Source organism: Nycticebus coucang, chromosome 5 (genome assembly GCF_027406575.1).
Source record: "Nycticebus coucang isolate mNycCou1 chromosome 5, mNycCou1.pri, whole genome shotgun sequence".
NCBI lineage: Eukaryota > Metazoa > Chordata > Mammalia > Primates > Lorisidae > Nycticebus > Nycticebus coucang.
The window spans coordinates 140,835,374-140,862,604 of NC_069784.1; the positions used below are offsets into that span (position 1 = coordinate 140,835,374).

Here is a 27,231-nt window from a genome sequence, read left to right on the forward strand (position 1 = left end):
CTGCATGCCCTGGTAAGGGACAGGGATGACGAAGGCTCCACTGCTTTAAGGGCATCCGCTGGCCTACGGTCTTCTGGGGGCACCTGAATAGCACACTGCCCCTTCCTTGTGGCACCTCCATCTGGGTCTCACTGATGCCAGCACCTCCCAGATTCTGTCCCTGAGCTGATTGACCCATTTCAGCCTCCTTCCGAGGCCAGTCTCCTGCACCTGAGCTCACTCTGCTGGTTCTGTCCGGCCCCTCTGCCCTCTGTCTACAAGCTCTCTCTCTTATAATGCCACATGTCTGTATCTTTTTTTTTTTTTTTGTAGAGACAGAGTCTCACTGTACCGCCCGAGGGTAGAGTGCTGTGGCGTCACACGGCTCACAGCAACCTCTAACTCTTGGGCTTACGCGATTCTCTCGCCTCAGCCTCCCGAGCAGCTGGGACTACAGGTGCCCGCCACAACGCCCGGCTATTTTTTTGTTGCAGTTTGGCCCGGGGCTGGGCTTGAACCCATCACCCTCGGTATATGGGGCCAGCGCCCTACTCACTGAGCCACAGGCGCCACCCACATGTCTGTATCTTTAAATACAATCTGCATTCTGATAATTTATAAATGTATCTGCCCAGCCTCCAGATGCATATGAAACTATCTCCTTGATAGCACTACAGCCAAGACCACCAGGCACAGTTGCACAGTCTGCGTACTGCACAAGCTAGTGGGGCATCATCCCCGTCATATACGTGGTGAAACACGGTGACTAGCCCAGGGTGACAATCCAGAAAATGGCAGTTATTGTTGCCACTGTTCAGATTAGAAACCATGGAATTAACAACATCCTCTTAGCCTTTTTAGTAATGTTAAATGCTTCACTATTTGGACACTGAAGTGCATGAAGAGATGTCAACTGTTGGGCTGTGGTTTCATAGTTATTGGGATGTATTACTGATACTGTGCTGTTGATCCCATAGAAAACTACTTTTAGTAATGTGACTAAGGACCCAGATACATTTTAAAGAGAGAAAGGAAAAAGGAGCAGAGTTGGTAAGAGAGACTGACTCTGTCTCAGACGAGGCAGCTCTGGAGTGAGTCAACGGCACCTTACACACCTCTGTCAGGCCTTTCCTCATTTGGAAAACCAGGATCCAGCAAAGAGTTTGAAATCCAAGACTGGAGTTCCAGTCCTGGCTCCACTGTGGGGTCCTTTCCAGCTGGTTAATCTATTGAAGTCTTGTCTCCTCATCTGTTGAGTAAAGGTGAAGGACCCAGTGATGCCATTTTGGGCTTTTCATCATTTCAGGCTTTTGTCCTCCATTTTAAAAACAACCTGAAAACCCTTTGTTTCGTTTCATAGTAAACCACACCCCTCCCTATCTCCCGGAGTGCGTCCCTATCTCCTGGAGTGCGTCAGAACCCACCCCCCACCCCAAGCCGTTGAGATTGGCGGGACCCTATCAGCCTTAAATTCTAGTGTCAGCATAAGAGATAACCGACCCAAAGGCCACGCTTTGTTTCCCACGCCCCTCACCCCATAACCACCGCATAAAAACCCTGTGGGCGACGAGCACAGCGCTCTCGGCCCCAGTTGCATCTGGGAATGCTGGCAGCCCTGGCTCGAGCCTGAATAAACGCCCTTGTGTGATTTGCATCGGTGTCTGGCTCTCTCCTATGGTCATTGGGGAGTTCGATTCTCGGGTGTGACAAAGGCAGTGCTGTTCCTTTCCGAGACCTGGGTGAGCCCAGTGGCAGTATGTGTGCAGGCAGCCAGACCTATAGCTCCTGGCCTATAGCTGCTGCCTTCCTCTCTGTCCCCTGTGCAAGTAGCATAAATTCACTCATTCATTCTGCATTTCATTCAAAATGTGGAAAGCAGCAACTCCTACACCAGGCACTCGTGGAGATGCTTGGATGAGTGAAATGTCATTCAGCCCCAGCACAGCCCGCTGCTCCCCATTCCTGAGGGACGTAACCTCACTCGGGCTCCCATGTGCAAATGGGAGGGCAGTTCCATGAAGTCTGTGGGGACCCTGGGAGAGGAGGGGACAGTGATGGCTTCCCATAGGAAGACAGAGATGTGGTCTTGAGAGAAGGTGGCGATGTCACAGTCACAGACCCAGAGGGGCAGAGGGCTGAGACCTGCTCCCCAACTGTGCAGACAGCAGCTGGGACTACAGGAAAGAGTAGTGGTGACAATAATGAGGGGAGTATATTTTTGACTCACAATTTTCATTATATATGGGTGATCACAAATAGCGAGACAATGACATCTACGTGTATTTGCAAGAGGGAAAGAAATGTGATTTCTATTTTTTATTGGATATTTGCCATATTTACTTTTTGCTATTGTTTTTTAAAAACTAATGTTTATTTTTTTACCTTAGTATTTTGGGTGATGGGCATATAGTTACACACTTTCAGTAGGATTGAAATATTTCATAAATTCAAAGTAAAAAGATGCATGGAGAATGAATAGCTTTTTTCTTTTTAAAGAAAAATAGTTCAGATCCTTTGTAGAAGTTTGGAAGCTATGAGATCATAAAGAAAAAAGTACAAAACTCCAGTCATACTACTGCAGAGAAATTAGAAGCTGGTTCAATGTTTTAGCATAGAAAACTCTGCAGCCTTCCATGTCGGGGGTGCTGCGTGTGAATGTGTGTGTATAAAATTGTGGTCAGAGTCTATATTTGCATTTTAAAGTATTTTTGTTTGAAAATATATAGAAAATGCTTTCTATAGTTTTTACATGATATTAAAATAATTAATAGATTTCTGATATGTAGATTTATTCATCCAAACCCTTATTGTTCATATTTAATTTCTTTCACATTTACTTTATTACTAAAAATAATATTGCAGAGACCAACATTATACAGAAATATTTATATGCATTTCTGATTTTTTAACACACGTATTTTGGGTGTGAAATAGTTGAGCAAAGGGCATCAACATTTTAAGGCTTTTACTAATAGCACATATCATAGAATTAGGGTTTCTGCATTTATGAGACATTTGGAACTGCTTGGAACAAGTTACTACTTAAAGTTCAGAATCAGCAGATTTGTTTTCCTTGGTTTTTGATCTAAGAGTCTACATTTATTACAGACTTTTGTGTGCAATAATACCAATGACTCCAAACCTTTAACCAAAGTTGAGGTAAATTAGAGTGTCTCCGAGCCCCGGTTAAGGCTGGATGACTTTAGGAGCTGCAGCAGATGTGGCTTCATTTTCATGTGGGTCTGCTCTTTTCAGACCTTGGTGTCAATGAAGAACAGATGGGCTCAGATCCTTAAAGAGCAGCTTTCCTGTGGACACTCAGCCCACGCTCCAGGATGAGGCTGGGAGCTGCTCAGAGAGCCAAACCTCAGCACATGTGTGGACTGCGCATTTGAGGTTGCTAACCGCAACCTCGTGCCACAGTCACTGGTCTTGCACATCTCTCTGAGATTCCAGACCTTATTCTTTACCTTTGGATTTATGGAGCGTGAAAATGTATACTCTGGGCTTGTAATATGGACCTCAGTTCTTAAAGAAGTGTTCAGATGGACTTCCAATCATTTCTTTGTTTCTCCTGGGAAGTATGATTATTTGGTTTTTTGTAACTTCAGTTTTCTACTAAGAGAAAGGACAAGTACAGTGGAAAATTTTAGGCACAGCAGAGAGACCTTTCTCTATTCTGTGGACCTCTCAAGTCCTGAATGGAAATGCTGGTGGGGCAGGACTGGCCACTGCACCTCAGACATTGAATAAAATACAGTGTCTGGTCTCAAAAGCCCTGGCTTGAAAGAGTGTTTCTGCTATTGATTAGCAATTGAAGATAAAATGTTTGATTTATATTTGTGTCAGCAAAACTATATATAGGTTTGAAAATGTATTTATAAAGTATGTGTATAAGCCATCTCGGTTTCATAGTATAAAGAGAATCAAGAAATTGAAAATGCTTGTAGGTTAGGAAAAAATGGAGCAGAAAGCACTCGGGTCTGCTTCCCACACAGATAATGACTTCCCTGGCAGAGTCTGCAGCTCTGGAGTCAGTTAAGGACTTGCCGTATCTAGGGGAAGGCTTGGGCAGTCAAGTCTGGTTAATTTCAGTTGATGTTCACTCTCAGCACAGTAGCAGCTGCCTTCCTTCCCCCAGCCCCAGATGTGTGTGTACAGGAGCAGCTTGCATTCAGTTTGAGAGAGCCACCGTGAGCAACACTGAACTGTCTTCCAAATATCAGGGATAGTGCTGAATGCTGATTGTATCTCGTGATCCCAGAGAGGCAGACAGAGATGCGGTCCTCGCATCCTTCCTCACTGTGGCGAGCCCCTCTCCTCTGGCTGAAGTGACTTCCAGCAGATTTAAAGCACTGGTGCACTTTTTATCCCTATCCTTCATTTTTCTGTTTTTTCTCTTTTGGGAGCCAGTCAATCACTGGAACATTTCAAAACAACTTCATATATGGGGGGAAACTAGAAAGTGACCACATGTAGCCAGAGAAAGATCCAGGCTCAGGAAAAGCCTGAAAAGACCTTCGCTGGCACAGAGATAACCTGCAACAATAAAGAAAATGTTTTTTAAAAGGTAACAGGAAAGCCAGCAAGCCCTGGGGAAAAGGAAGATTCAGATTTCCAAAGTTATCACATTATTAGATTCAAGTTTTCAACAAAATAATCACAAGGCATACAAAAAAACAGGAAAATATGCCCTATTCAATGAAAGAAAATAAATCAAAGGGAAAATGTCCTTGAAAAAGACTTGACAGCAGGTTTACTTGTCAGAGACTTTAAAATGGTTATCTTAAAAGTGCTCAGGGAACTAAAGGGAGATGTAAAGAAAGGCAAGAAAGTAATGTATGGACAAGAAAAAATATTGCTAAATACAGAAAACGTACAAAGAAATCAAAAAGAAATTCTGGAGTTGAAAAGTAAAATAATTAAAATGGAAAATATTAATGGAGAAATTAAAAGGCATATTTGAGCAGATCAAAGTTACAATCAGCAAACTTAAAGATGGGGCAAGGTGAATTATTGTTTTTGAAGAAATTAAAAAAAAAAATGAAGAAAAGTAGACAGAGACTAAGGAACCTGCAAGACTCCATCAAGGAGAACAACATACACATCACAGAAGTCCCAGGAGGAGAGAGAGGGAAGGAGAGAGTATTTGAGAAAATGACCAAAAACATGAATGTAATCATCCAAGAAGGTCCGTGAACTCTAAATAAGGTTAATTCATGGTGATTGACACAGACGTGTTATAATCAAACTTTGAAAAGGCGAGAGAGACAGACTCTTGAAAACAGCAAGAGAGGAGCAGATCTCACATATGAAGGTGTACAATAAGGTTATCAGCAGATTTCTCTTTAGAAACTCTGGAATCTCACATACGAGGGTGTACAATAAGGATATCAGCAGATTTCTCTTCAGAAACTCTGGAATCTCACATACGAGGGTGTACAATAAGGATATCAGCAGATTTCTCTTTAGAAACTCTGGAATCTCACATACGAGGGTGTACAATAAGGATATCAGCGGATTTCTCTTCAGAAACTCTGGAATCTCACATATGAGGTTGTACAATAAGGATACCAGCAGATTTCTCTTCAGAAACTCTGCATAGTAGTCCATGGTATACATATACCACAATTTATTAATTCATTCATGGGTCGATGGGCACTTGTACTATGCAGCCTTTAAAAAAGATTAAGCCGTTACCTCTTTTATGTTTACATGGAGGGATCGGGTACATATTCTCCTGAGTAAAATGTCTCAAGAATGGAGGAAAAAGTATCCAATGTACTCAGTACTTCTATGAAACCTACTTATATTTACTCACACTTTCTTTTGAAAGATAGAACACAACTATAGCCCAGGATGAAGGAGAGAAATGGAGTGGAAAGGGAGGGGAGGGGATGGGGAAGGTTTGACAGAGGGAGGGTAAAAGGCGGGACCACACCTATGGAGGATATAACAAGGGTACAAGTCAAATCTGGCAAGTGTAGAACATAGATGTTTTGGCACAATAATCAAGTAAAAGAAGTGAAAGCTATATTGATTGGTTTGATCTACCCACATCAGATTGTATTTTTTTAAAAAAAAATCAACCGATGATGATAACTGGTGGCATATGAGTCAAAGGTGATTAAAAAAAAAATCACATTGTACCCCACATATGCATGAATGTATTCATGATCTACGTGTATTTGACTTAATAAAAAAAAAAAACCTCTGCAGGTCAGAAAGCAATACATATACATATTAAAAATGCTAAAAGGAAGAACAAACAAACCCTCATCTAAGAACACCAAAACTGTCCTGTCCTTCAAAAGTAAACGACTGTTCAAAACTTAAGATGTTCCCAGATACACAAAAGCTGAGGAAGTTCTTTGCTATCAGACCTGCCACACAAGAAATGCTTGAGGGAACCCTGAAAGGTAAAATAAAAGAACACTAGATAGTAAGTCAAAGCTGTATAAAGAAACAAAGATCTTGGGCAGCACTTGTGGCTCAAGGAGTAGGGCACCAGCCCCATATACTGGAGGTAGTGGGTTCAAACCTGGCCCCTGCCAAAAAACTGCAAAAAAAAAAAAAAAAAAGAAAGAAAGAAAAGAAAAAGAAAAGAAATAAGGATTTCAGCAAACATAAATACATGACAATTATAAAGACAGTATTCTCGTAATCGTGGTTTATAACCCTATATTTGCTTTCTACATAATTTAAAAGAGCAATGCATTTTAAAAAATTATGAGTTTTATGCACACAAAGTATAAAGATACGATTTTGTAACATCAACAATTAAACGGGTGGGTAAATGCTGTTAAAAGAGCAGAGATTTTGTATATTATTGAAGATAAGTGGCATAAATTTAAGTATAAATGTTCTATCTTTAGGATATTAAATGTAATCTGCATTGTAACCAAAAAGAAAATATCTATAGAATAGATACAAAGGAAAATGAGAAAGGGATTTAAATGTTTTCAATACAAAAAGTCAACTAAACACAAACCAGTAAAGGAAATGCAAAAAATGAGGGACACGAAAGTTATAAGACATGTGACAAACCGTAAAATGACAGAAGTCCCTTTTTAGCAGACGTTCCTTTACATGTAAATGAATTAATCTCTTGAATCAAAAGACGAATATGGACAGAATGGATAAAATATAATCCAACTAGATGCTGCGTACAAGGGACTCACTTTATATCTTATGGGACTTGTGTCCAATGACACAAATAGATAAAAAGGAAAAAATGGAAAAAGATATTCCATTCCAATAATAGCCATAAGAGATATTCCATTCCAATAATAACCATAAGAATATTCCATTCCATAATAACCATAAGCAAAAACTTATGAAGTGGAGTAGAAGCAGTGCTAAGGAGAAAATTCACAGCTATTCATTATTACATTAAAAATGAGAAAAATCAAATCAACAACCAAACTTCACAAGTTGAAGAACTAGAAAGGAAGAACAAACTAAACCCAAAGCTAGCAGAAGAAAATCAATAATAAAGATTAGGGCAGACATAAATGAAATTGAAACTAGACAAATAATAGAGAAAAATCATTTCTACAGAAATATAAAGAATTATAGGAGAGCACCGTGAACATGTTATGCTAACAAATTGTATAACCTAGATAGAATAAACAAGTTCCTAGAAACTCAAAATTTATCAAGACTAAATAATGAAGAAATAGATAATATGGATAGACCTGTAAAAAATAACAAAGATTGAATCCATAATCGATAATCTCTCAACAAAGAAAATCCCTGAACCTAATGGTTCAACTCATGAACTCTACCAAACCTTTAAAGAATTATTTTCAATCTTCTTGCAAATTTTAGAGGAGAGAACACTTTCTAACTCATTCTGAGACCAACATTATCCTGGTACCAAAGCCAGAGAAAGGCACTATAGACCAGTATCCCGAACGAACATTAATGCCAAATGTTCAACAAGACGCTAGCAAACTGAATTCAGCACATGTTAAAATGACTATAAACTGTGATCAAATTTGATTTATTCCTGGAATGCAAGGATGGTTCTCATATGAAAATCAATCAAAATAATACACAAAATTAACAAAATGAAGGAAAGCAAGCATGATCATGTCAATAAATGAAGAAAAAGCCTTTGACAATATTTAACACACTTTCATAATAAAAATGTTCAATAAAGTCCAAATAGAAAAAACCTACTCTAACATAATAAAAGCCATATCTGAAAAATTAATTGCAAATATTGTAGCCAATGGAGAAAGACTCCATTTCCTCTAAGATCAACAAGAAGGAGAGGATGCTTGCTGTCACCATTTCTACTCAACATCATGCTGGAATTTCTAGCCAGAGCAAGAAAAAGAAATAAACAGCACGTGGATTGAAAAGGAAGAAGTAAAATGATCACTTGTTGCAGGTGGTATGATTTTATGTGTAAAAAACCCAAGTTAGTACATATATACACACACACAGAAAACCTGTTAGAACTACTCAATGAATTTGGCAAAGTAGCAGGATACAAAGTTAAAATACAAAAATCAGTTGCGTCTGTAAATACTAACAATAAATAATACACAAAGGAAATTGCAAATACAATTCCATTTGGAATACTATCAACACTATCAAAGAGTAATGTATTTAGCAGTAAACTTCACCAAGAAGATGAAAAACACGTACAATAAAATGTATGTATGGCCCTGACAGATGAATGGATGAAGAAAATGTGGCAAGTGTGTGAAATGGAATATTACACAGCCTTGGAAATTCTGACACTCGCAATGGCAGGAATCTCAGCATCATGCTAAGTGAGACAAGCCTGCCACAAAGAAACAAATACTGCGTGGTTATATTTACATAAGGTACTTAGAGTTGTGAAAATCCTAAGGACAGAAAGTAGAATCAAGGACAGCGGAGGGGAAGCAGGGAGTTAGTGTTTAATAAGTTCAAAGACTTAGTCTTCCAAGATGAAAATGGTTCTGAAGACAGATGGTGATGATGGTTGTCAACATGAATGTATTTAACACTACTGAGCTGTGCACTTAAAAATGGTTACGATGGTGAATTTTATGTTATGTGTATTTCACCACAATAAAAATCATTGGGTAAAAACCACAATAAAATACTACTTTACACTCACTGGAATTAAACATTCACAGAATGTAACAAATGTTCACGAGTATGTGGAGAAAACGTCATATCCATCTGAGGGAAATGTTAAATTATGTAACGGCTCTGGAAGTGGTTTGGCCATTTCCCAAGTTTAATCAGACAGTTATCTTATGATCCACCCATTCCATTTCTAGGTATATACTCAGAAGAATTGAAAGAAAAAGTCTTCACAAAAACATGACAGAAATGTTCATAGCAACGTTATTCATCATAGCTAAAAGGTAGACTCTACCAGAATATTTATCAATCAACATTTATCAAATGCTATTTATTCATATGATGGAATGAAGTATTTATCCACATCATATCCTGAGTCAACCTTAAAAACATCATGCTAAACATTATGCTGAAAGTAATCATGAAGACCATACATCATGAGTCTCTCTCTAAAAAATCCCAAGAGTAGGCAAATTTACAGTGACAGAAAGCAGATTAATCATTTGTTAAGGCTGAGGAGGTTGTGGGCAGGTAGAGGTGTGACTGCCAATGTTATGGGTTTGGGGCGGAGATGATGAGAATAATCTTGACTGTGTAATTGAACTGTACAACTCTGTGATAAACTAAAAACATGTTGAATTGTACACTTTGAATGGATAAATTGTATTACAGGTGAATTATATCTCAGTCAAGCTGTTACTTAAAAAGTTCTAGGAGTTTGAATAAGTAATAAATTTCTAAAGTCTCCCTTACAACTTCTTATGACCGTTCATCAAACTCAAAAGCACTCCATAGAAGAGACTGATTTTTGTAATGTTATGAGCAATTCAAAACTGGGTCACCAAAAGTACAGGGAAGTTGGGGCCAGAGTCAGGTGTGTGGTGTAGTAACTCGGCTTCTCACCATGGGGCTGTTCGTCACGCATCCCTGGCTCAGCACTGCCTGCCACGCAGAAGAGGCTGACTTCATGTTGACTGAACAAATGGTTTGCGTAGATACAACATCTTTTCCCAAAACATTGGGAAAAACTCTAATGGCAGACAGGGAAATTTAATGTCTAAATTCTCAAAGCAACACATTATCCATCCAGCTGCATTTTTGATTTAATGCTCAGATCACTTTGCTTCTGTCCGTGATCTGCATTTGGAGTTTACAAACGAGCCACACATTTCCTCTGGCCATGAACCAGAGAGAAAGGAAAAGAAAATTTTAGAAAGTGCTGCCTGGGGTCTCACGTCTGAGTGGCAGAGGCTGGAAGCCTGGCTTGGCATCTTCAGTCTACAGAGATAGTCTCCTTCAGAAACTTGCAGAGCTGGCTCCCAGGCCTCTTTCCTCAAGCCAGTGTTGGTCAAGAACACGTCCAAACCGACGTGACTCACACAGGACCCGCCCCGGGTGTTGGGGAGGCTGATGATGTGAAAACCCATCTGACTCCCTGTTTAGTTTGTTCATATTTGATTGTGGTTCTACAGCATTTTGCAAAAAATAATACTCCTAGTTCCAACTCTTTGCTGTCCAAATCCATGTCTTATAACTTTTTATTATAGAGTAAAAGTCCAGGGTAAGGCCTCAGCCTTCACAGAGCTACCTTTTCCTGGAAGCAGATCAGAAGCAAAGCCATCACCCTATGGCAGGAGCCCCTCACAGCCCCTCTGAGCACCAGGAGACCATTGGTGACCACTCAGTGTGACTGCTCAGTGGTGGCCGTTCAGTGTGACCACTCAGTGTGACAGCTCAGTGTGACAGCTCAGTATGACCACTCGGCGTGACAGCTCAGTGTGACGGCTCACCGTGAAGGCTTAGTGTGACCACTCAGTGGTAACTGCTCAGTGTGACAGCTCAGTGTGACTGCTCAGGGTGATTGTTCAGTGTGACCGGTCAGCGTGATGGCTCAGTGTGACCGCTCAGTGGTAACTGCTCAGTGTGACGTCTCAGTGGTGACAGCTCAGCATGATGGCTCAGTGTGACCGTTCAGTGGTGACGGCTCAGTGGTGACAGCTCAGTGTGATGGCTCAGTGTGACCGCTCAATGGTGACCGCTCAGCGTGATGGCTCAGTGTGACTGCTCAGTGTGATGGTTCAGTGTGATGTCTCAGTGTAACTGCTCAATGGTGACCACTCAGCGTGATGGCTCAGTGTGACTGCTCAGTGTGATGGCTCAGTGTGATGGCTCAGTGTGATGTCTCAATGTGACTGCTCAATGGTGACTGCTCAGTGTGATGGCTCAGTGTGACTGCTCAGTGTGACGGCTCAGTGTGATGGCTCAGTGTGATGTCTCAGTGTGACTGCTCAATGGTGACTGCTCAGTGTGATGGCTCAGCGTGAATGCTCAGTGTGACCGCTCAGTGTGACTGCTCAGTGGTGACTGCTCAGTGGTGGCTGCTTAGTGTAGCCCTGTCTGGGCCATGAGCTGCAGATGGGGGACGGGGCTGTCTCATTTGAGAGTGGGCTGGAAGGTGGCCTGCAGGGGACCTGGTGAGATGAGAGTTTGCAGACTCACGCTGCTGGTGTGAGTCCCTGCTTGCCCTTTCCTGGAGTGACTGTGGGGGGCTTGGGGAAGTGGCAGAGTGGTCCCTAATGTGGGAATCTGACCTCAATACATCCCATCGCCATATGTTTCTGGTAAGCCGGAGCTCCCTAAACCTCTACTTCTCCCCTCTGCGGCCCTGGATATTTTGCGACACCAGCCTCTTCTTCTGCCCACACTGCCCACCTTGGCTGCTTGTACCTCCCCTTGGTCAGCTGGGGCTCTGGTCCATCTCTTTTCCACTCAAAGCTGCACCCACCTCCAGGCTCCACTCCTCGTGTCCCACTCATGCTCCCCAAGCCTCTGCGTTCTGCTCTCAGCTGGGAGGAGAGGTGGGCATGCCTGAACCTCACTCAGTAGATGCAAGTGACCGATTCTTGGCTTATGATTAGCGACTCACTGGGGCAATGGACAAGTTGCCTGCACCTTAGAATGTAGGAGAAGCTGTGCCCTGGTAACGGAGGCTGATCCTGCTCAGTGCATTTCAGTGTTCACTGAGCTACCACTGTGACTGCAAATAGAGTTAATGTAAAAACTGTCTTCTGCTTAAAAAATATGTGCACCTGGCAAACAGTCTATAGACGTGGTTCTTCTTTTGAATCTTTTTTTTTGTAATTTCTATGCATATTCAGAGGGTGTCAAAAAGTCTATACACATTTTAAGAAAGGAAAAAACTGCATTAAAATTATAATGCCTGAGTGAAGCAGAGTCCTAGGTTCAGGCCCACATGGGAAGCTGGGTAGGTTTAAAGAGTGAGGAGTTGAGTGACATACAGGACTGAACAGACACTGACTTTTTTAAAATTACAATCACAAGTTAATTTGTGCATGTGAAATTTTGGAGGGTACAATCATGTGAAGATGTTAGTTTCCAAAACACTGGAATCATGGGGTGAGGTCAGAGCAAGATTGGGAAAGGGGCCCCTGGGGCCAGGTGACCCCCCGAGAAGGCTCTGGCCACAGGGACATGCAGGCCTGTTTGGTTTCCGACTCCCATGATGAGACAGTCCACAGACGCATGTTTTAAATCAGTATTTGGGGGCCAACTCAGCCCTCAGGTCCTCAGGGACAACTTTCACCATCGTCAGTCAGAGATTTGTGCATGTATCTAAAGATCAAACCTGTTATTGCTAATAACAACAAAACATCTGGTGAAAATATAAACTAAAATATTGATCTGATACTCCAGTTAAAATATCTGTGCATATGAGCTGTTGGAATGTTCATAATCTTCTCAGACTTCTGTCTGAGACTGTATTTTATTATTTTCAGAGAGCTGGCCTGTTGGCGTGTTGCACTGAAGTTAGGAGGGAGCCTCGACACAGCAATTCAATTGTAAACCTGGCAGAGAGTGAGCTGTCTATTCCATGTTTTCTGTCCTTTCTGCTAACTAAACTGAAATACTATTTTTAGCCATTTTCAGGCTACCCACACACTGACTCTCTGTTCTTCTCTTCGATAAATCTCACTGTCTAACTTTGAACACGGCTCCGTCTTATTGGTCTGCATCTGGAATTAGTAAAGAATTTACTCAAATAGGGTAAGTCTCCTATGTTTTTACTTGTGAATAAAATATTACAGGTGTCTTGGCAGGGAAAATTTCTCATGAAAGCAAAAATGCATCATCTATCTAAATTAGGAAGCTCCACTGCATATGAAATAAAGTTTCAGCTTGCGATTGGCATGAGAATACCTTGGCCTGGGCGCCTTCTCTCAACGATACAAGGATACAAGTAAATGTACACACTGATGCATCATGCTTGTTTTTAATTCATGAGACTGTCACCGCCCTTGCCAACACTTTCAAATTCACCTTACATTTGAGAGGACAGAATAGAAGACTGATGGGAAGAAAGCCCTTCCACTCCCAGCCTGGATCGGCTCCCACTCAGGGACCAGCTCTCACAGTGACTGGCTAAACAGAAGTGATTACTTGCAACTGCACAAAATCACTCTCACCTTGTGTGGAAATCGGTGATGCAGTGCAGTGCAGCCAGAAAAATAAGCGTCAGCATTGGTTACAAATCTCATGGTCATTACCGTTGAGATTAAATGAAAGCCATTATAGCAGAAGCAGCACCCAGTGCGTTTGCAGTCAAAGGTGATGTGATCCCCATGACATTCTGAGAGACAGCTCCGTCTCATGGGCAGACCGTGGGCAGTGCTGAGTGGTGTCTGTAAGATCTGATGTCTATCCCAGCACCACGCTGGGCAGTTTGACCAAGACATGGCATTTCTCTGACTTCCACACGGCCATCTGCTCAGTGAGGACACGTTTCCTGGCATCTTGGAAGTTGATAGGATGAAATGAGATTATACAGGAGAGAATTCTTGGTGTTTTGACGTCACCTCATGACTTAGTAAGATTGACTTTTCTTGAGTTCTTTGTAAATTATGAAGTAGCTTCAAAGGAAGAGTTCCCAAATTTGAATAAAAACTAAATTGTGGAAAGTTCAGATGTATCAAAAGTGACTTCTTTGAAGGATAACTGATTGAACATTGATCTGTTTTGGTATAGATTTGTTAAAAACCTAATTCCTGTTACTTGCTAACTTACCTTGCGTAAGATATTATGTGGCTTTGCACAGTGATGAGGTCAAATGTTTCTTGAATGATGACCAGACAGTAGAGTGAGGTGAAAGTTCCTAGGACCAGAGGAAGACTGACTTCAAACCATAAAGGCTGAGATGGCTCTCAGATGGCCACTCATGGTGGTAAGACTTGGCTCCCTATTAGTTCTGCAATTTAAAATTAATTTGATATATTAGGGATATAAAATTCTAGTTAGTTAAAATTAGCTTTGGACAAACAAGTTGACAATGTGGACACTATTTTATTTTTTTACAAAAATATATAAGCACTAGTTTTTCTTTTCCCAGTTAAATGACAGCTTAGAAAAAATGTGGTCTATCTCAGGATTTATTTGGTCAGATGTGTCTAGTTTTTAACTGTCTTTACTGTTGCTATTTTAATTAATTCTTGACCTTCAGTGTTTTTTGATAATAATTTCCAGAGAAGGGACACTTCTAACCAAACCTGACTCTGTGCAGCTGTCCCTTGTCATCAGCGGTGCCCACACGGTGGGCTCAGAGAACCACTCTGATGCCCTTGGAACCATCCTAAAGTTTTGTCTCTGCTTCTATTATGAACCTCATTGTTTTCTTGGTTTGACATTGTTCCAGGCATATTGGGCTAAATGTTGGCAAGCTTGTTAAATGGTTATACCAGATGTTAGGAAGAGCACTTTTCCTCTAACCAGTCTAAATTTCCTCTAACCAATTTTCCTCTTTACGGAATGGGCAGTACCTGGGTGGGTGGGGGGTGCGGCGACCCGGAACCCAGGTTTCAGCAGACACACCCACGGCAATGCCAATTACCAGATCAATAACAGGAGTGGCTGGGTCCCCTCCTGTCGCCCCTCTCCTACCGTTCTGAGCTCGACACCTCTACAGCATCTTCTGGACTTCAGTTAAAGCCGCTTGCTAGGATTCCAGGGCCCACCGATGGGTTTCTGGACGGATGAGCACCCAAAGGACCTTCCCTGATGTGTCCTCACTTTGGCGGGTGGCTGTGTCTCTTTGACTCCCTCTGCTAAGAATCTAGTCAATGTCCTTTGGCAGGGACCCTAGGACTTGGACCGGATGTACATGGAGGAACGTGGTTTTCCTCACAATGGTGCTTGCCAACGCTCCCCCAAAGACAGGGGCAAGCCCAGGCTGGAACAGCCCGATCCCAGCACCAAGTGACGGAAAGACGGCAGGAAGTGGCTGAGCAGGATGGTGCAGCTGTGGTCCCAGCCCCCAGGAGGGAGGGGATACGAGTCTCTGTCGGGATGGGGGTGATTCCAGCCCCCCAGCTCCAGCCTGCAGCAGCCAGGGTGTGCTATAGGCAGGTGCCCATATTCTCTCCTGGCCTACAGCTGGGTCTTCTCACACGTGCACCCAGGACACAGGCTCCGTTCCGAAAGCAGCAGGGTGCCTGGGACCTCCTCTGAGAGTGGAAGCTGGCCGGGCCCAGCGTGGAGGATGAGCTGGTGTCTCATGCATACTCCACACCAGGCAGGGCTTTCTGTTTCTCTCACCGATTGAGGCCAGCATCAGGGGGAGCCCCTCCTCTACCTGGGGGCCTCGTGGGTGGCTCATGTGACCATCCCAGTGCTGTCCTCTCTGAAGCCGAGGCATGCTGCCCCAGGATGCTGGTGTCCACTGGTCTTACACACAGAGCTGGGTTCACTTCTAGAACTCTACTATCTTCCTCTGGACACTTGGATTTGATGTTATATTTGGTGGTGGCCTTTCATTTCTCTGTGAATACGGGTAGTATTCAGTCATGAGAAATGAAGTGGGCTTGTACTGGGGTGGGGGCTGGTGTTCCCAATGACCTGGGACATGCTTGTGAGACTGAGCTGAGAGCAACCCAGGGTGACTCCATGGGAAGAGCTGGGTCCCCTCGACCTATGCTGCTGACCTGCAGTCTTCCCCTGCCGGCTCCGTGGCCCTGTCTCTGGGCAGCAGTGGGCTCACTTGCCCTCGTGGCTCTGGGCCACACACAGATGCCTGGCCCTGCTGGGAGTGTGGCCTTGGCTGCTAGGAGGCCCACACCTACTCTCCTACCGTGCAATGCTCCCATACGGCAACTTAAAAGGCCTCCCAAGTCCCTCAAAATCCTGTTTATTCCTCTGTAAAAATCTCCAAGTTTTTCTTCCTCCTGTAATTAAAACATTTCTCTTTTCTCTATAACTAAAAGTGTGACTTTTAAGATAATTTTTTTGTTCTTTTCTCAGCATTTTGGATCTGTTTAAATTAGTCCTATAGCTACAGAGTTGATTTTTATTGGTCTCATTATACCTGTTCATTTCTCCAGCATTTTATGGAAAAAAATGGAGTTTAGGAAGCTAGTTTGGAAAGTAATTGCCTTTGTATCCTTGCTTCCAGGTACCATTGTCTCTGAGAGCTGTCTGCAATCACAGAAATGCTTTAAAACCCGTACTGTCTCAAACCTCAGCTTCTGTACAGGTGGCCACTGGGAGCTCGGGGTGCAGCTAGAGCAAAGGGGCCACTGGCTTTCAAACTGAATTTCATTTTAGTTAATTTGGATGTAAAAAACTGTACCTTCTCGCTAGGGAACACTCAAGACAACAGGGGCATGACCCACAGGTGGCTGAACTACAGAGAGCCAGCCTTGTGCCTGACCCCAGACCTCAAGTGCCGCCAGGAGACCTTCCAGTTGGGGCAGTTCTTCCTGTCAGCGCTTGGGAGGCAGTGAGGTGTTGGCGATGACCCTGCTGTGGTGCCCATGGCCAGAGCACTCGCACTATCGCTGGGACTGTGGCTGTGCACTTCAGCAGGTGATGGCTTGGAGTGGTGACGGGCAGCGCCGTGGTCCAGGAGCTATGCGGAGAGCTCTCCTGGAAGGACCACATGCCTGGTTATCTCCTAATGGAAACAAAGACTGTCAGAAATTTGAAGAATCTGTCTTAACGTGTGACCCAAGGTGAGAGCAGATGAGTGGATTTCCAGGCCCGACCTGAGCCCGCACAGCCCTGTTGGAGCAAGAACAAGATCAGACCCTGAGGACTCGCTAGGGAGCGGGACACGGGGATGACGGGGGAGGGGTGTGGCAGATGCTGCCCCACCCCCACGCGTGTCCAGGGCTCCGTCCAGAGTCAGTGTTGTGCGTGGGGGTGGGGTGGGTGTGCAGCTCTTAGCGCTGGTGTCCAGCCCGTTTGGGTCAGGTGATATGGTCTGGGTGGAGGGCAGGGATGTGGGTCCCACCACCTCTCAGACCCTAGAGAATGACCTCCAGGAGCCACATGTCTGTCCCCAGTGTCCCCTGTGAGCTCCTGCTGCTTCACCTGTCCTTTCCATGATAGAGCCGCCGGCTACCACCCCTCACAGCATTCTGTCTTGGGGCAGCCATGGCCCTTGCCCTTGGTGGTGGTGGTAGCTTCAATGTGTGGTGATGATTATGGACATCCGGAGCTTCCAGCCCCCTCTCCTCCCTGGACCCTCCCTGCTTGCCCTGGGCACTGGGCATGCGGCTCCCTCCATGAATGGCAGACAGGACTCCCACGCCCTGTGGGCAGCATGGTTGCCCTGGTGTGTGGAGAGCACTGCCCAGGTGCCTTCCACTCCAGGCACGGTCACGGGGAGAATCCTCGCTGAGACTTTGTGCAAGGTCTTGACAGAAAGCCCTAAGCAGATGAGACCAGGAACCAGCTGGGCATGACGTGGGGACTGGGTGACAGTTAGAGCAGCCCGAGGCACCTTGTACACCAGAGACACGGCCCTGGGCGCTGCCTGACCCTTACACAAGCCTCCAGCCTTCATGTGATGTTTTCGTTTTGAATGTCAGCATGTGTGTCTTCATGCCTGTCACACACTCACGGGCGACCAGTTGCTCTTCACCTGCGTGAGAGGAGGGCAAGGTGGCCTCACTGAGCCCTGGACAGTGTCTCCAGCAGGGGTTTGTCCTCTGGTTTCCTATTTTTAATCCTTTAGTTATGCCTCTCAGTGGAAATGATTTCACCGTACAACGCACAGTCTCCACTGAGGTTTGGCCAGGAAACAAATTATCTGGTATCTCCGCTTCTGGATTCAGTTCCCTGCTTTCCAGGTTCCTCTCGGATTCTCCAACATGTATTTTAGTATAATTTGCTCTAAATGCTTTGAAATGAGCAGGGGCCTGGATAAAGAACTGCTGGCTGCGTGCCGTTGAAAATGTCATTTCCTCACAAATGCATTTGCTGTTCCAGGGAAAGTAAGGACAAAAGGAAAACGGCAGCTGCGGTCAGTTAGTTTAGCTGCTCCAGACCGTGTTGAAGCTGCTGGGGGACTTATAACCCTATGACAAGGTCTAAACCTATGACAATGTCTGTTGTCATAAAGATGGAGCTGCTTTTCAGCACAGAAATTGGCCGGCTGGGGATGTGGGGGCCAGCACCGCACACACGCATCCAAAGTTTTTCTCCTCCTCCTCCCCATGGTCACACCAAGCGCCAGCAACATGGTCCCCCTGCACCTTGGACTGTATGTGTCACCGTGTCCTGGGATGGACAAGGGCCCCTGCATGTAGGTGCCAGTTACGTGAACGTCCCTGGGCTGCCCGGAGCTCTGCCAAGACAGACTCTGTGTTGTGGAACACGAGGCATGTGCAGCCGGTGACCACCCTGCATGTGAGCACAGAGACCTCCTGCCACTCTGCGCAGGTCTGCGCTGGGACTGTGGTCACTTGTGGATTCCTCTCGTCACCCTCTTTACCTGTGTCACTGAGTGATCAACGTCTGGGTAGAGTGGCTGTGTTTGGCAGTAAACGTTGGCATTTATCTGCCCTTTTGCGTGCTTTAGCCTGGAGTCCTGCAGACCGTGCTATGAAGAGGCCACTCTAGGGGCAGTCGTGACAGTTGAACCCTCAGCTCAGAAGGCAGGTTGAGCTTCAGCAGGGAATTCTAAGTGTGTGTTTCCTCTGAAAGTTTAATTTTCTTCCATACGTGAACAAAATGTTTGTGTATTTTTGTTCTTTCTATTTTTTGTGGGAATCACATTTTTACATAATCTCGAGTTATCAGTTTTCTCCCTGAAGCCCTTGAGGTGCCCGCAGGTACCAGGTCCTGAAGCTGGGCCCCAGGCCAGGGGTCAGAGCCTCAGGGCAGCCAGTGGGGCAGTCCCCACTCAGCTCCCTCTGGCCTGCTGTCCGTGGGGAGGCCCTTTACTGCAGGGGATCGTCAGGTCGGAGGGTGACGCCTGCAGTCTTGCTCTGTAACAGTCGGGAGGGCAGAACAAGAGGAAGGGGACAGGAGGTGGGAGGAAGGAAAGGGTGATGAAGTTGCCTCCTGGACATGGTCAGGTGGAAAGGACGATGGCCATGTGTGGGGACACAGAGCTTCCTGGAGGGCTGCCTGCTGGTGCCATCTTCCCACTTTGGTTTTCTCAAACACTTTGTCTTGTTCTGTTGCTGGTCTGGTAGCTCCATGATCCCCCCCCCCCGCCCAGGCCGCATAAGCGGAGCTCTTTAGGCAACAACTGCTCATTGGGCCCCAAAGCTGACCAGTGCCTACACTGGGACACCTAGGTTGCCTGGACGTATGGAGACCTTTGTGACCCTGGAGTTAGCCTCCACGGGCTGGGAACAGGTGGTTGAGTGTCCACTGAAATGCTCTTCCGTTATCCCAAGCCTGTCAGCCGTTAATATTCCTTGGCACATCCTTGCGTTCTCACTGGGGGTGCCAGTGAGAAACTGGCACTTAATTGTGGCTACGCTAATGCAGCCCAGGCCCTGGGTCAACCTTCTACGTATACTTTTGACTGATCAATGGTGTGACGAGACCACCAGGCAGAGCAGGGGCCCAGGTCCATTTCAGAGTTTCACGGGGTGTTTGTGTGTGCAGATGACTCGAGGTCCATGAGAACGATGGCTAAGGGCTGAGTAAGGAAACTTTGTGCTGCCCAAGATTATTCTCACATTGAGGTAACATCACCATGATGACGTCCTGTAAATAAAACCAGTGTATGGTGCCCCATGATTGCATTAATGTACACAGCTATGATTTAATAAAAGAAAAGAAAAGAATTTTAGAATTACAAAGTGCCGACGGGATCTCAAATAGACACAAACCCGGAACAATTAACAACCCAAGAGTTTCCTTAAATGTCTCCACGAATTAAAAAACAAGTCTCAGAAATGTCTACTCTCATCACTGAAGTGTACGGATGTGGAGGCAGGGAGCGGAGAGGACAGGAAGGGCACTTTTGGGGAGAGGAGGTGGGAGCTGCAGAGAGAGCCAGCCCACACCGCCTCTCTGGGAGAAGGTGAGGGGGAAAGGGCCAAGGAATTGCAGGAAAAGTTGGCCAAGGGACCAAAGCCAGTAAAGAGTCTATAAAAGCACTTATGAAATGTTTTATGTCCACTAAAACAAACAATAAAGGCTGTGTGGTAAATAAAGAGAAAAACAGCAATGGCCTTTGTGTGTTTTTATGGCCAGATCTCCTGCCTGGAAGTGTCAGCTTGCTGGGGTGAGTCCTCCTGGGTGTGAGTGCTCCCCAGGAGGCCTGCCCGGCTCCCCAGGTGAGGGGAATCTTCTGGGTGTGAGTGTTCCCCAGGAGGCCTGCCAGACTCCCCAGTGAGGTGAGTTCCTGAGTGTGAGTGCTCTCCAGGAGGCCTTCCATGCTCCCCAGGTGAAGGGGTCTCCTGGGTGTGAGTGCTCCCCAGGAGGCCTGCCCAGCTCCCCAGGTAAAGGGAGTCTTCTGGGTATGAGTGCTCCTCAGGAGGCTTGCCCAGCTCCCCAGGTGAGGGAAATCTCCTGGCTGTGAGTGCTCCCCAGGAGGCCTGCCCTGCTGTCCAGGTGAGGGGAGTCTCCTGGATGTGAGTGCTCCCCAGGAGGCCTGTCTGGCTCCCTAGGTAAAGGGAGTCTCCTGGGTATGAGTGCTCCCCAGGAGGCCTGCCCAGCTCCCCAGGTAAAGGGAGTCTTCTGGGTATGAGTGCTCCTCAGGAGGCTTGCCCAGCTCCCCAGGTGAGGGAAATCTCCTGGCTGTGAGTGCTCCCCAGGAGGCCTGCCCTGCTCTCCAGGTGAGGGGAGTCTCCTGGATGTGAGTGCTCCCCAGGAGGCCTGCCTGGCTCCCTAGGTAAAGGGAGTCTCCTGGGTATGAGTGCTCCCCAGGAGGCCTGCCCAGCTCCCCAGGTGAGGGGAGTCTCCTGGGTGTGAGTGCTCCCCAGGAGGCCTGCCCAGCTCCCCAGGTGAGGGGAGTCTCCTGGGTATGAGTGCTCCCCAGGAGGCCTGCCCAGCTCCCCAGGTGAGGGGAGTCTCCTGGGTGTGAGTGCTCCCCAGGAGGCCTGCCCAGCTCCCCAGGTGAGCAGAGTCTCCTGGGTGTGAGTGCTCCCCAGGAGGCCTGCCTGGCTCCCCAGGTGAAGTCTCCTGGGTGTGAGTGCTCCCCAGGAGGTCTGCCTGGCTTCCCAGGTGAGGGGAGTCTCCTGGGTATGAGTGCTCCCCAGGAGGCCTGCCCTGCTCTCCAGGTGAGGGGAGTCTCCTGGGTGTGAGTGCTCCCCAGGAGGCCTGCCTGGCTCCCCAGGTGAAGTCTCTTGGGTGTGAGTGCTCCCCAGGAGGCCTGCCCAGCTCCCCAGGTGAGGGGAGTCTCCTGGGTGTGAGTGCTCCCCAGGAGGCCTGCCTGGCTCCCCAGGTGAAGTCTCCTGGGTGTGAGTGCTCCCCAGGAGGTCTGCCTGGCTTCCCAGGTGAGGGGGTCCTCCTGGTGCTTGATTTTGAGGGGCTGCCTTCCAGAACCCTAGGTTTTTCTTCCTATGTCTTCTTTGATCTTTCTGAGTCTTCCCCCAGAAACCTGCTACATCTTCCTGAACCCCTAATTTCTGCCCCCTTTTTTCCTTCTGCTTGAGGAGCTCCCCCAGCAGAGCTGAGGTCCCAGCTCTGGGAGGCGGCAGCACACACACCCATGCTTACAGAGCAAGCAGGCTGGTGTCTGCATCGGAGCTCACTGCAAATATCTCACTCTGTGTCAAACATTTTCTTGCATGTTACTTGCCTGTTATCTCAGTTTATTTCACAGTAATCTTGATGAAACAGTTGTCAGTGTTACTGTGTTCATCTCACAAATGGAGATGCTAAGGCCCATGTGGCTCCAGGCACACTGGTCACTTGGCCACTCGGTCACTCAGCCATTCTGCCCTCTCCAAAGTCTGCATGGTTCTCCCACCTGTGTGTTGGGGCGGCCTCCACCCTCCCACACCCGTTGTCTGCTGCTCCACCACCTCTGCCTGTTTGCTGGGTTTATAGCTTTAATCTAGTCATGGTGGTTTATAAGAAAAGCATCTAATAAAATAGTTTTTAAGCTCTGAAAGGTAAAAGGCAAAAAGGGGCCTAAATGCTCGGGGCACTTGGCATTGGTGCAGCTCACAGTGGGAGCATCTCCACAGGAACCACAGTGATTGTCAGTGCTGATGAATGAGTTCAGATCTTAGTTGTCGACCTCCTGCACTTATTAAGATGAACTTCCCTTGAAGCAGCCAAGGGGCCAGTGTCTTCACTTCCCACATCTAGGAAGAAGGAAGGGACATCTGCAGAGAGCCCATCCATCTCTCACAGAGAATGCTTCCCCCAGGGTGTGGCCACTCCCACCCACTCCATCAGGGGCCCGGCAGTGCCAGGAGCACACCCCCCCCACGTCACGGTGTTCTTCGTGATACTTGTTCACATTGTAAAGCCTCATTACTTTATGCTCACAGCTACCTCCAAGGTAGACAGAGTTTTTACTCCCTTTGTGCAGATAGGCAAATTGGAGCAATTGCAGAATTAGAAAATGTAGAAAATCTCAGTGTATTGCTTTAGAGCTGATCTCAACTGGTTATGACTTTTGCTAAGTGTCCTGCAGAGAACCAAACAGTGGCCAGAGTCCAGCGTGAGCTGGCCCCAGGTGAATGTTGTGATTTGATTTAGTTCATCAGAGGGAGCTTGTCCTCTCCTCACCATCTGCGTGGGTTTACATCTACCGACTGTCTCCTGCAATTCCAGCTCACATCTCATCCAGTTTTCTCTGGCTTTCTCAGATGATCTTTTAGAAAACATGTGTCTTCCAAATCATATTTTATCCCCACCCCAAGAGGCACGTAGGTTATTCCTTGTATGGTGTATATGGTGTGGTCATTGTGAGTGGACCTCGTTTCTGTCTCCTGTGGTGTGGCCATCGTGAGTGGATCTCATTTCTGCCCTCTAGGTTTTAAGCTCTGCTGGGTCAGGACCTTCTCTGAATTCCCACCTTCTGTCATCAAACAATATGCCCTTTATAGAAAGTATTCACTTAATAATTAAATATTATGTTCAATTCAAGCTAGATTTGACTTTTGAGCTACTTTATAAAGATGAGGATTTATTCTTAATTAAAGATTGGAGGCAGAGATGATAGAAACTCTGAGATAAAGTGTTTTTAAGATTCCAAGTGGCGTAAGTTACCTCCATTGGATGAGTGAGTGAGGGAAGCGGCAAGCTCCCTGGGAGAAAGTGTCTTAGCTGGCTCTAAAAACCAATTTTCATGTTGGCATCATCAATTTAGAATCTTCTTTCCTGAAACCTGAGAAAATCCAAGCTTTAAAATGGAAGAAACTACTCTTTAAAACAGGCTTGAACCTGCAGCCACCTTTGCATGCGTCCCTGGTCACTCTCTCCGGCAGGCACTGAGCCCTCCAGAGCCCTTCCCCACAAGGCTCCCCCTCATCCCTGTGTGCGCCTCCACCCTGGAGTGAGCCATCTTCACGTCCCTGTGCTGTTTAGAAAGTGCCTGCTTTTTGGAATCTTATAGCTACAGAATTGTGCATTTCAGAGATGAAATTTTCTTAATGTTGCCTCATATGATATAATATGCTATATCATAATCAGTAAAAAAGAGTATCAATACTATGGTGGGAAAATTTATACATGTTAAGATTTGAAGAATGGTTTAATTCACTTTTTAAATAGCTTAAACAGTTCTATTTTGTTTCGAACTTTTTAATCTGGCTTAAAGCCAGGAATTTCTTAAGGAAAACACAGACGATATCTTTGATCCATTGTTTGGCCTTCTAGGAGCTACTGGTGTCCACAAAGACACCTCCTGTGCACCCAGAGCTTTCTCCCACCTGCTTGCCCTGCACCTGTGCAAATAGCCTGGCTTTGTGGAAGGGAAACACCTGAAATGCTGAGGATTTTTTTTTTTAATAAAGTTGCTCAAAGTCTAATTGATTGCATTCTAAATTTGGCAAAGTGCCTTAGATCTTGAATTGGTTTGAAGACACTCCACCAAGTTCTTTCAACAAATAGTAAATTCTTTAGAAAAGGAATATTTATTTCTCTTTAACAGATGCTGTTTATTAATAAATATGACTTAGTTAAAAGCTTATGTTCTACCATGCACTGTCTTCCTTGAAATTTAATGGCTATTGTACATGAGGCAGGAGAAATGTGTGCATGAAATGCGTTCTCCTATTTCTGAGGAAGAATACTCCCATTGTTAGTTCTACACTATTAAATTATCAAGAATTATGGTCAAATTCCAAATGCTTGAATACCAGGCTCTTTTTTTCAAATAAAAAGTTTAGAGGCTGCCTCTTCCCATTTAGAGAACATGATAATTACAATGTCTTACCTAAGCCCCCAGCATTTCCTCACTTAGAGTTTTAGGAAATGCAAATAGATCATTTCTTAAACATAAAAATTAACAGGATTTAGGTTATTCTGTCTTTTCATCTAAACTAGAAGGCAGCTATTTGTGGGGGCTCCTGCTCCACACCAGAGGGCCTGTGACTGACCCTGACTATGTGTTCGTTCCTCCCTGCTCTCTGTCCCTCTGTCCGCTCGGACCAGCTGTGGGATGTGAGACAGGCTCTCAGGACTCCCAAGGACTCGCACAGAGAGGGCTGACAGGAATGGGAAACTTTTGCGAGGCTGAAGCTGCGTTTCAGTGGGTGGGTGACTTGGTAAGATGAAGGGCCCACAGAGTCCTTTTCCCCAGGTGCCACCTGCCTCCTGGGCTGCTTCACCCTCCTAGGAAACTTAAATGCGTTTGGGGTGAAGTGAAAATGCGCCATGATGCTCCTTGGTGGTTAGAAGGCCATGGAAAGAAGGTGCTTATGCACACACATTTTTGCACAACCCTGAATAGGCTATAGTCTATTTTCATTTGACTCTTTGCTAAACTAAACACGTCTTGTTTTAGCAGGTGATCTTTTATGAAAAATTAGAGCGTGCTGTTTGAGAGGGAGCACATTTTCAAAACAGCTCTCTCTTTGGTACTGGACATGAAAGCCCTGACTCCACCTGCCGCTTGGCTCAAGCTTTCACTCAAAAAGCTGGAAAGTGGCCACTGCCAGGCAGCTTGCTGGCCTCCAGCTGTGAGCCGTACCTGCCTGCCCCACGGCTATTGCTCTGAGGACCCGGGCTGGGGCCCCTGAGGGATGTGACCTCATCCCCACAGGGTCTCTTGTTCACTCTTTCACTTTGGCTCCATCTTGAAATTTTGGCTAATCTTTCTTTTATTTTTTAATTTTTATCTTTTTTCAATGTAATATCTTAAAAAAATTATGTGTAGTATTAGGCAAAATTATTTAAAGTTAATACACGTATTTTTATTCAGAGCACTTTATGTGCTATGTTCTTCCACTGCCTGTCAAGTTCACCTGAGCCCCTAGAGCTTGAGTATGGATGGGGACCTTGCATGGATGTACTGCACACCTATTGGGTAAGGGACACAGCTGTGACTCAGAACCTTACAAAAGCAAGCTGTGTAACCTAATTGTATATACCACCATATTAATCTAAAAAAAATTTTTTTTTTTAGACAGAGTCTCACTATGTCACCCTGGGTAGAGTGCTGAGGTGCCATAGCTCACAGCAACCTCCAACTCTTGGGCTTAAGCAATTCTCTTGCTCAGCCTCCCAAGTAGCTGGGACTACAGGCACCTGCCACAACACCTGGCTTTTTTTTTTTGCTATTGTAGTTGTCACTGTTTAGCTGGCCCAGGCTGGGTTCCAACCTCCCAGCCTCTGTATGTGGCCTGGGCCCTACTCACTGAGCTACAGGAGCTGCCTAATCTAAAATTTTTTAAAAATGAAATGAGTAATCTTCAAGGCAGCCCTTTTTAAAAGAACAGTAAGTGGTGTGCAGAGTGGCTCCAGGGGGAGCATCTTCCTGCTTGTAGCCCCCCACAAGGGTCCTGGTGGGAGCCTCTCCCTACGCTGCCTTCAGCAAGTGAGCATCAGGCATTTCCTCAGAAGTCAGCAAGCTCTCTCTGGGTCAAGGGATCACTGGATTACTCGACAATCATTTATTCAGCAAACAATAGTCCTAACAGGTGTATATGAGTGGACTCTGAGAATGTAGATGAAATTGTGGTGCCCTTTAAGTCAGGAAGGCTTCCCTCCCAATTCCAACTGGACATTCCGGACCCTTGTAACTTCCCAAACAAGGGTACGATATGAGTGTTGAAGTAAATTAGCAGATTCAGCAAATGAATTTACAAATTAAAAGAAAAATGTTGCCACTCAGAATATTAAAGGCAAAACAGAATGTGTGTGCATCCTCTCCCAGAAGTAAACGGTTTTGTGTGTCATTTACATCAGAAAGCAAATATTGACTTAGAGAATTGCCAAGTGATGGAGGCTTTGGAAACAGATGATGGCCCAGAAATTTCAGAGGTTCACATGATGTCTCTGGCAGTGGTAAAAACTAAATAGTGTCATTCCTTGTGGTTTCATTCCCTGATCATGAAATGGTCTTAGTTTGTTACTTTGTTACTTTCCAGAGCATTTCTTTAAATTTGTATGGGTTCTTTTTTTTTTCTCCCCCAAGTTTTTGAGAGTTGATCAAGATAAAGACAAAGATTGTAGCTTGGACTGTGCGGGCTCTCCCCAGAAACCTCTCTGTGCATCTGACGGAAGAACCTTCTTATCCCGCTGTGAATTTCAACGCGCCAAGTGCAAAGACCCCCAGCTAGAGATTGCATACCGAGGGAACTGCAAAGGTGAGCTTTGGGAGCTATTGTTTCAAAGATTGGCAGATGCATCATAAAAATGCCAATATGAGTGGTTCATTTTCAGATTTGCTAAATTTTTATATTCGAAAGCTTGAGTTATTTTTGCATGTTTCTTTCGCAGTAAGGAAGAATA

At 45.4% G+C, this 27,231-nt stretch overlaps 1 protein-coding gene across 2 annotated transcripts in view; it reads left to right on the top strand.

Annotated features, from left to right (window-relative positions):
• The window catches only part of SMOC2 (SPARC related modular calcium binding 2), a 174,522-nt gene that overhangs the window by 25,310 nt on the left and 121,981 nt on the right, over positions 1-27,231 (top strand). For both annotated transcript variants that reach the window (XM_053592572.1, XM_053592573.1), the window contains exon 2: positions 26,915-27,086. In XM_053592572.1, the coding sequence (XP_053448547.1) occupies positions 26,915-27,086 (172 nt within the window). The remainder of the gene's footprint in view (positions 1-26,914; positions 27,087-27,231) is intronic.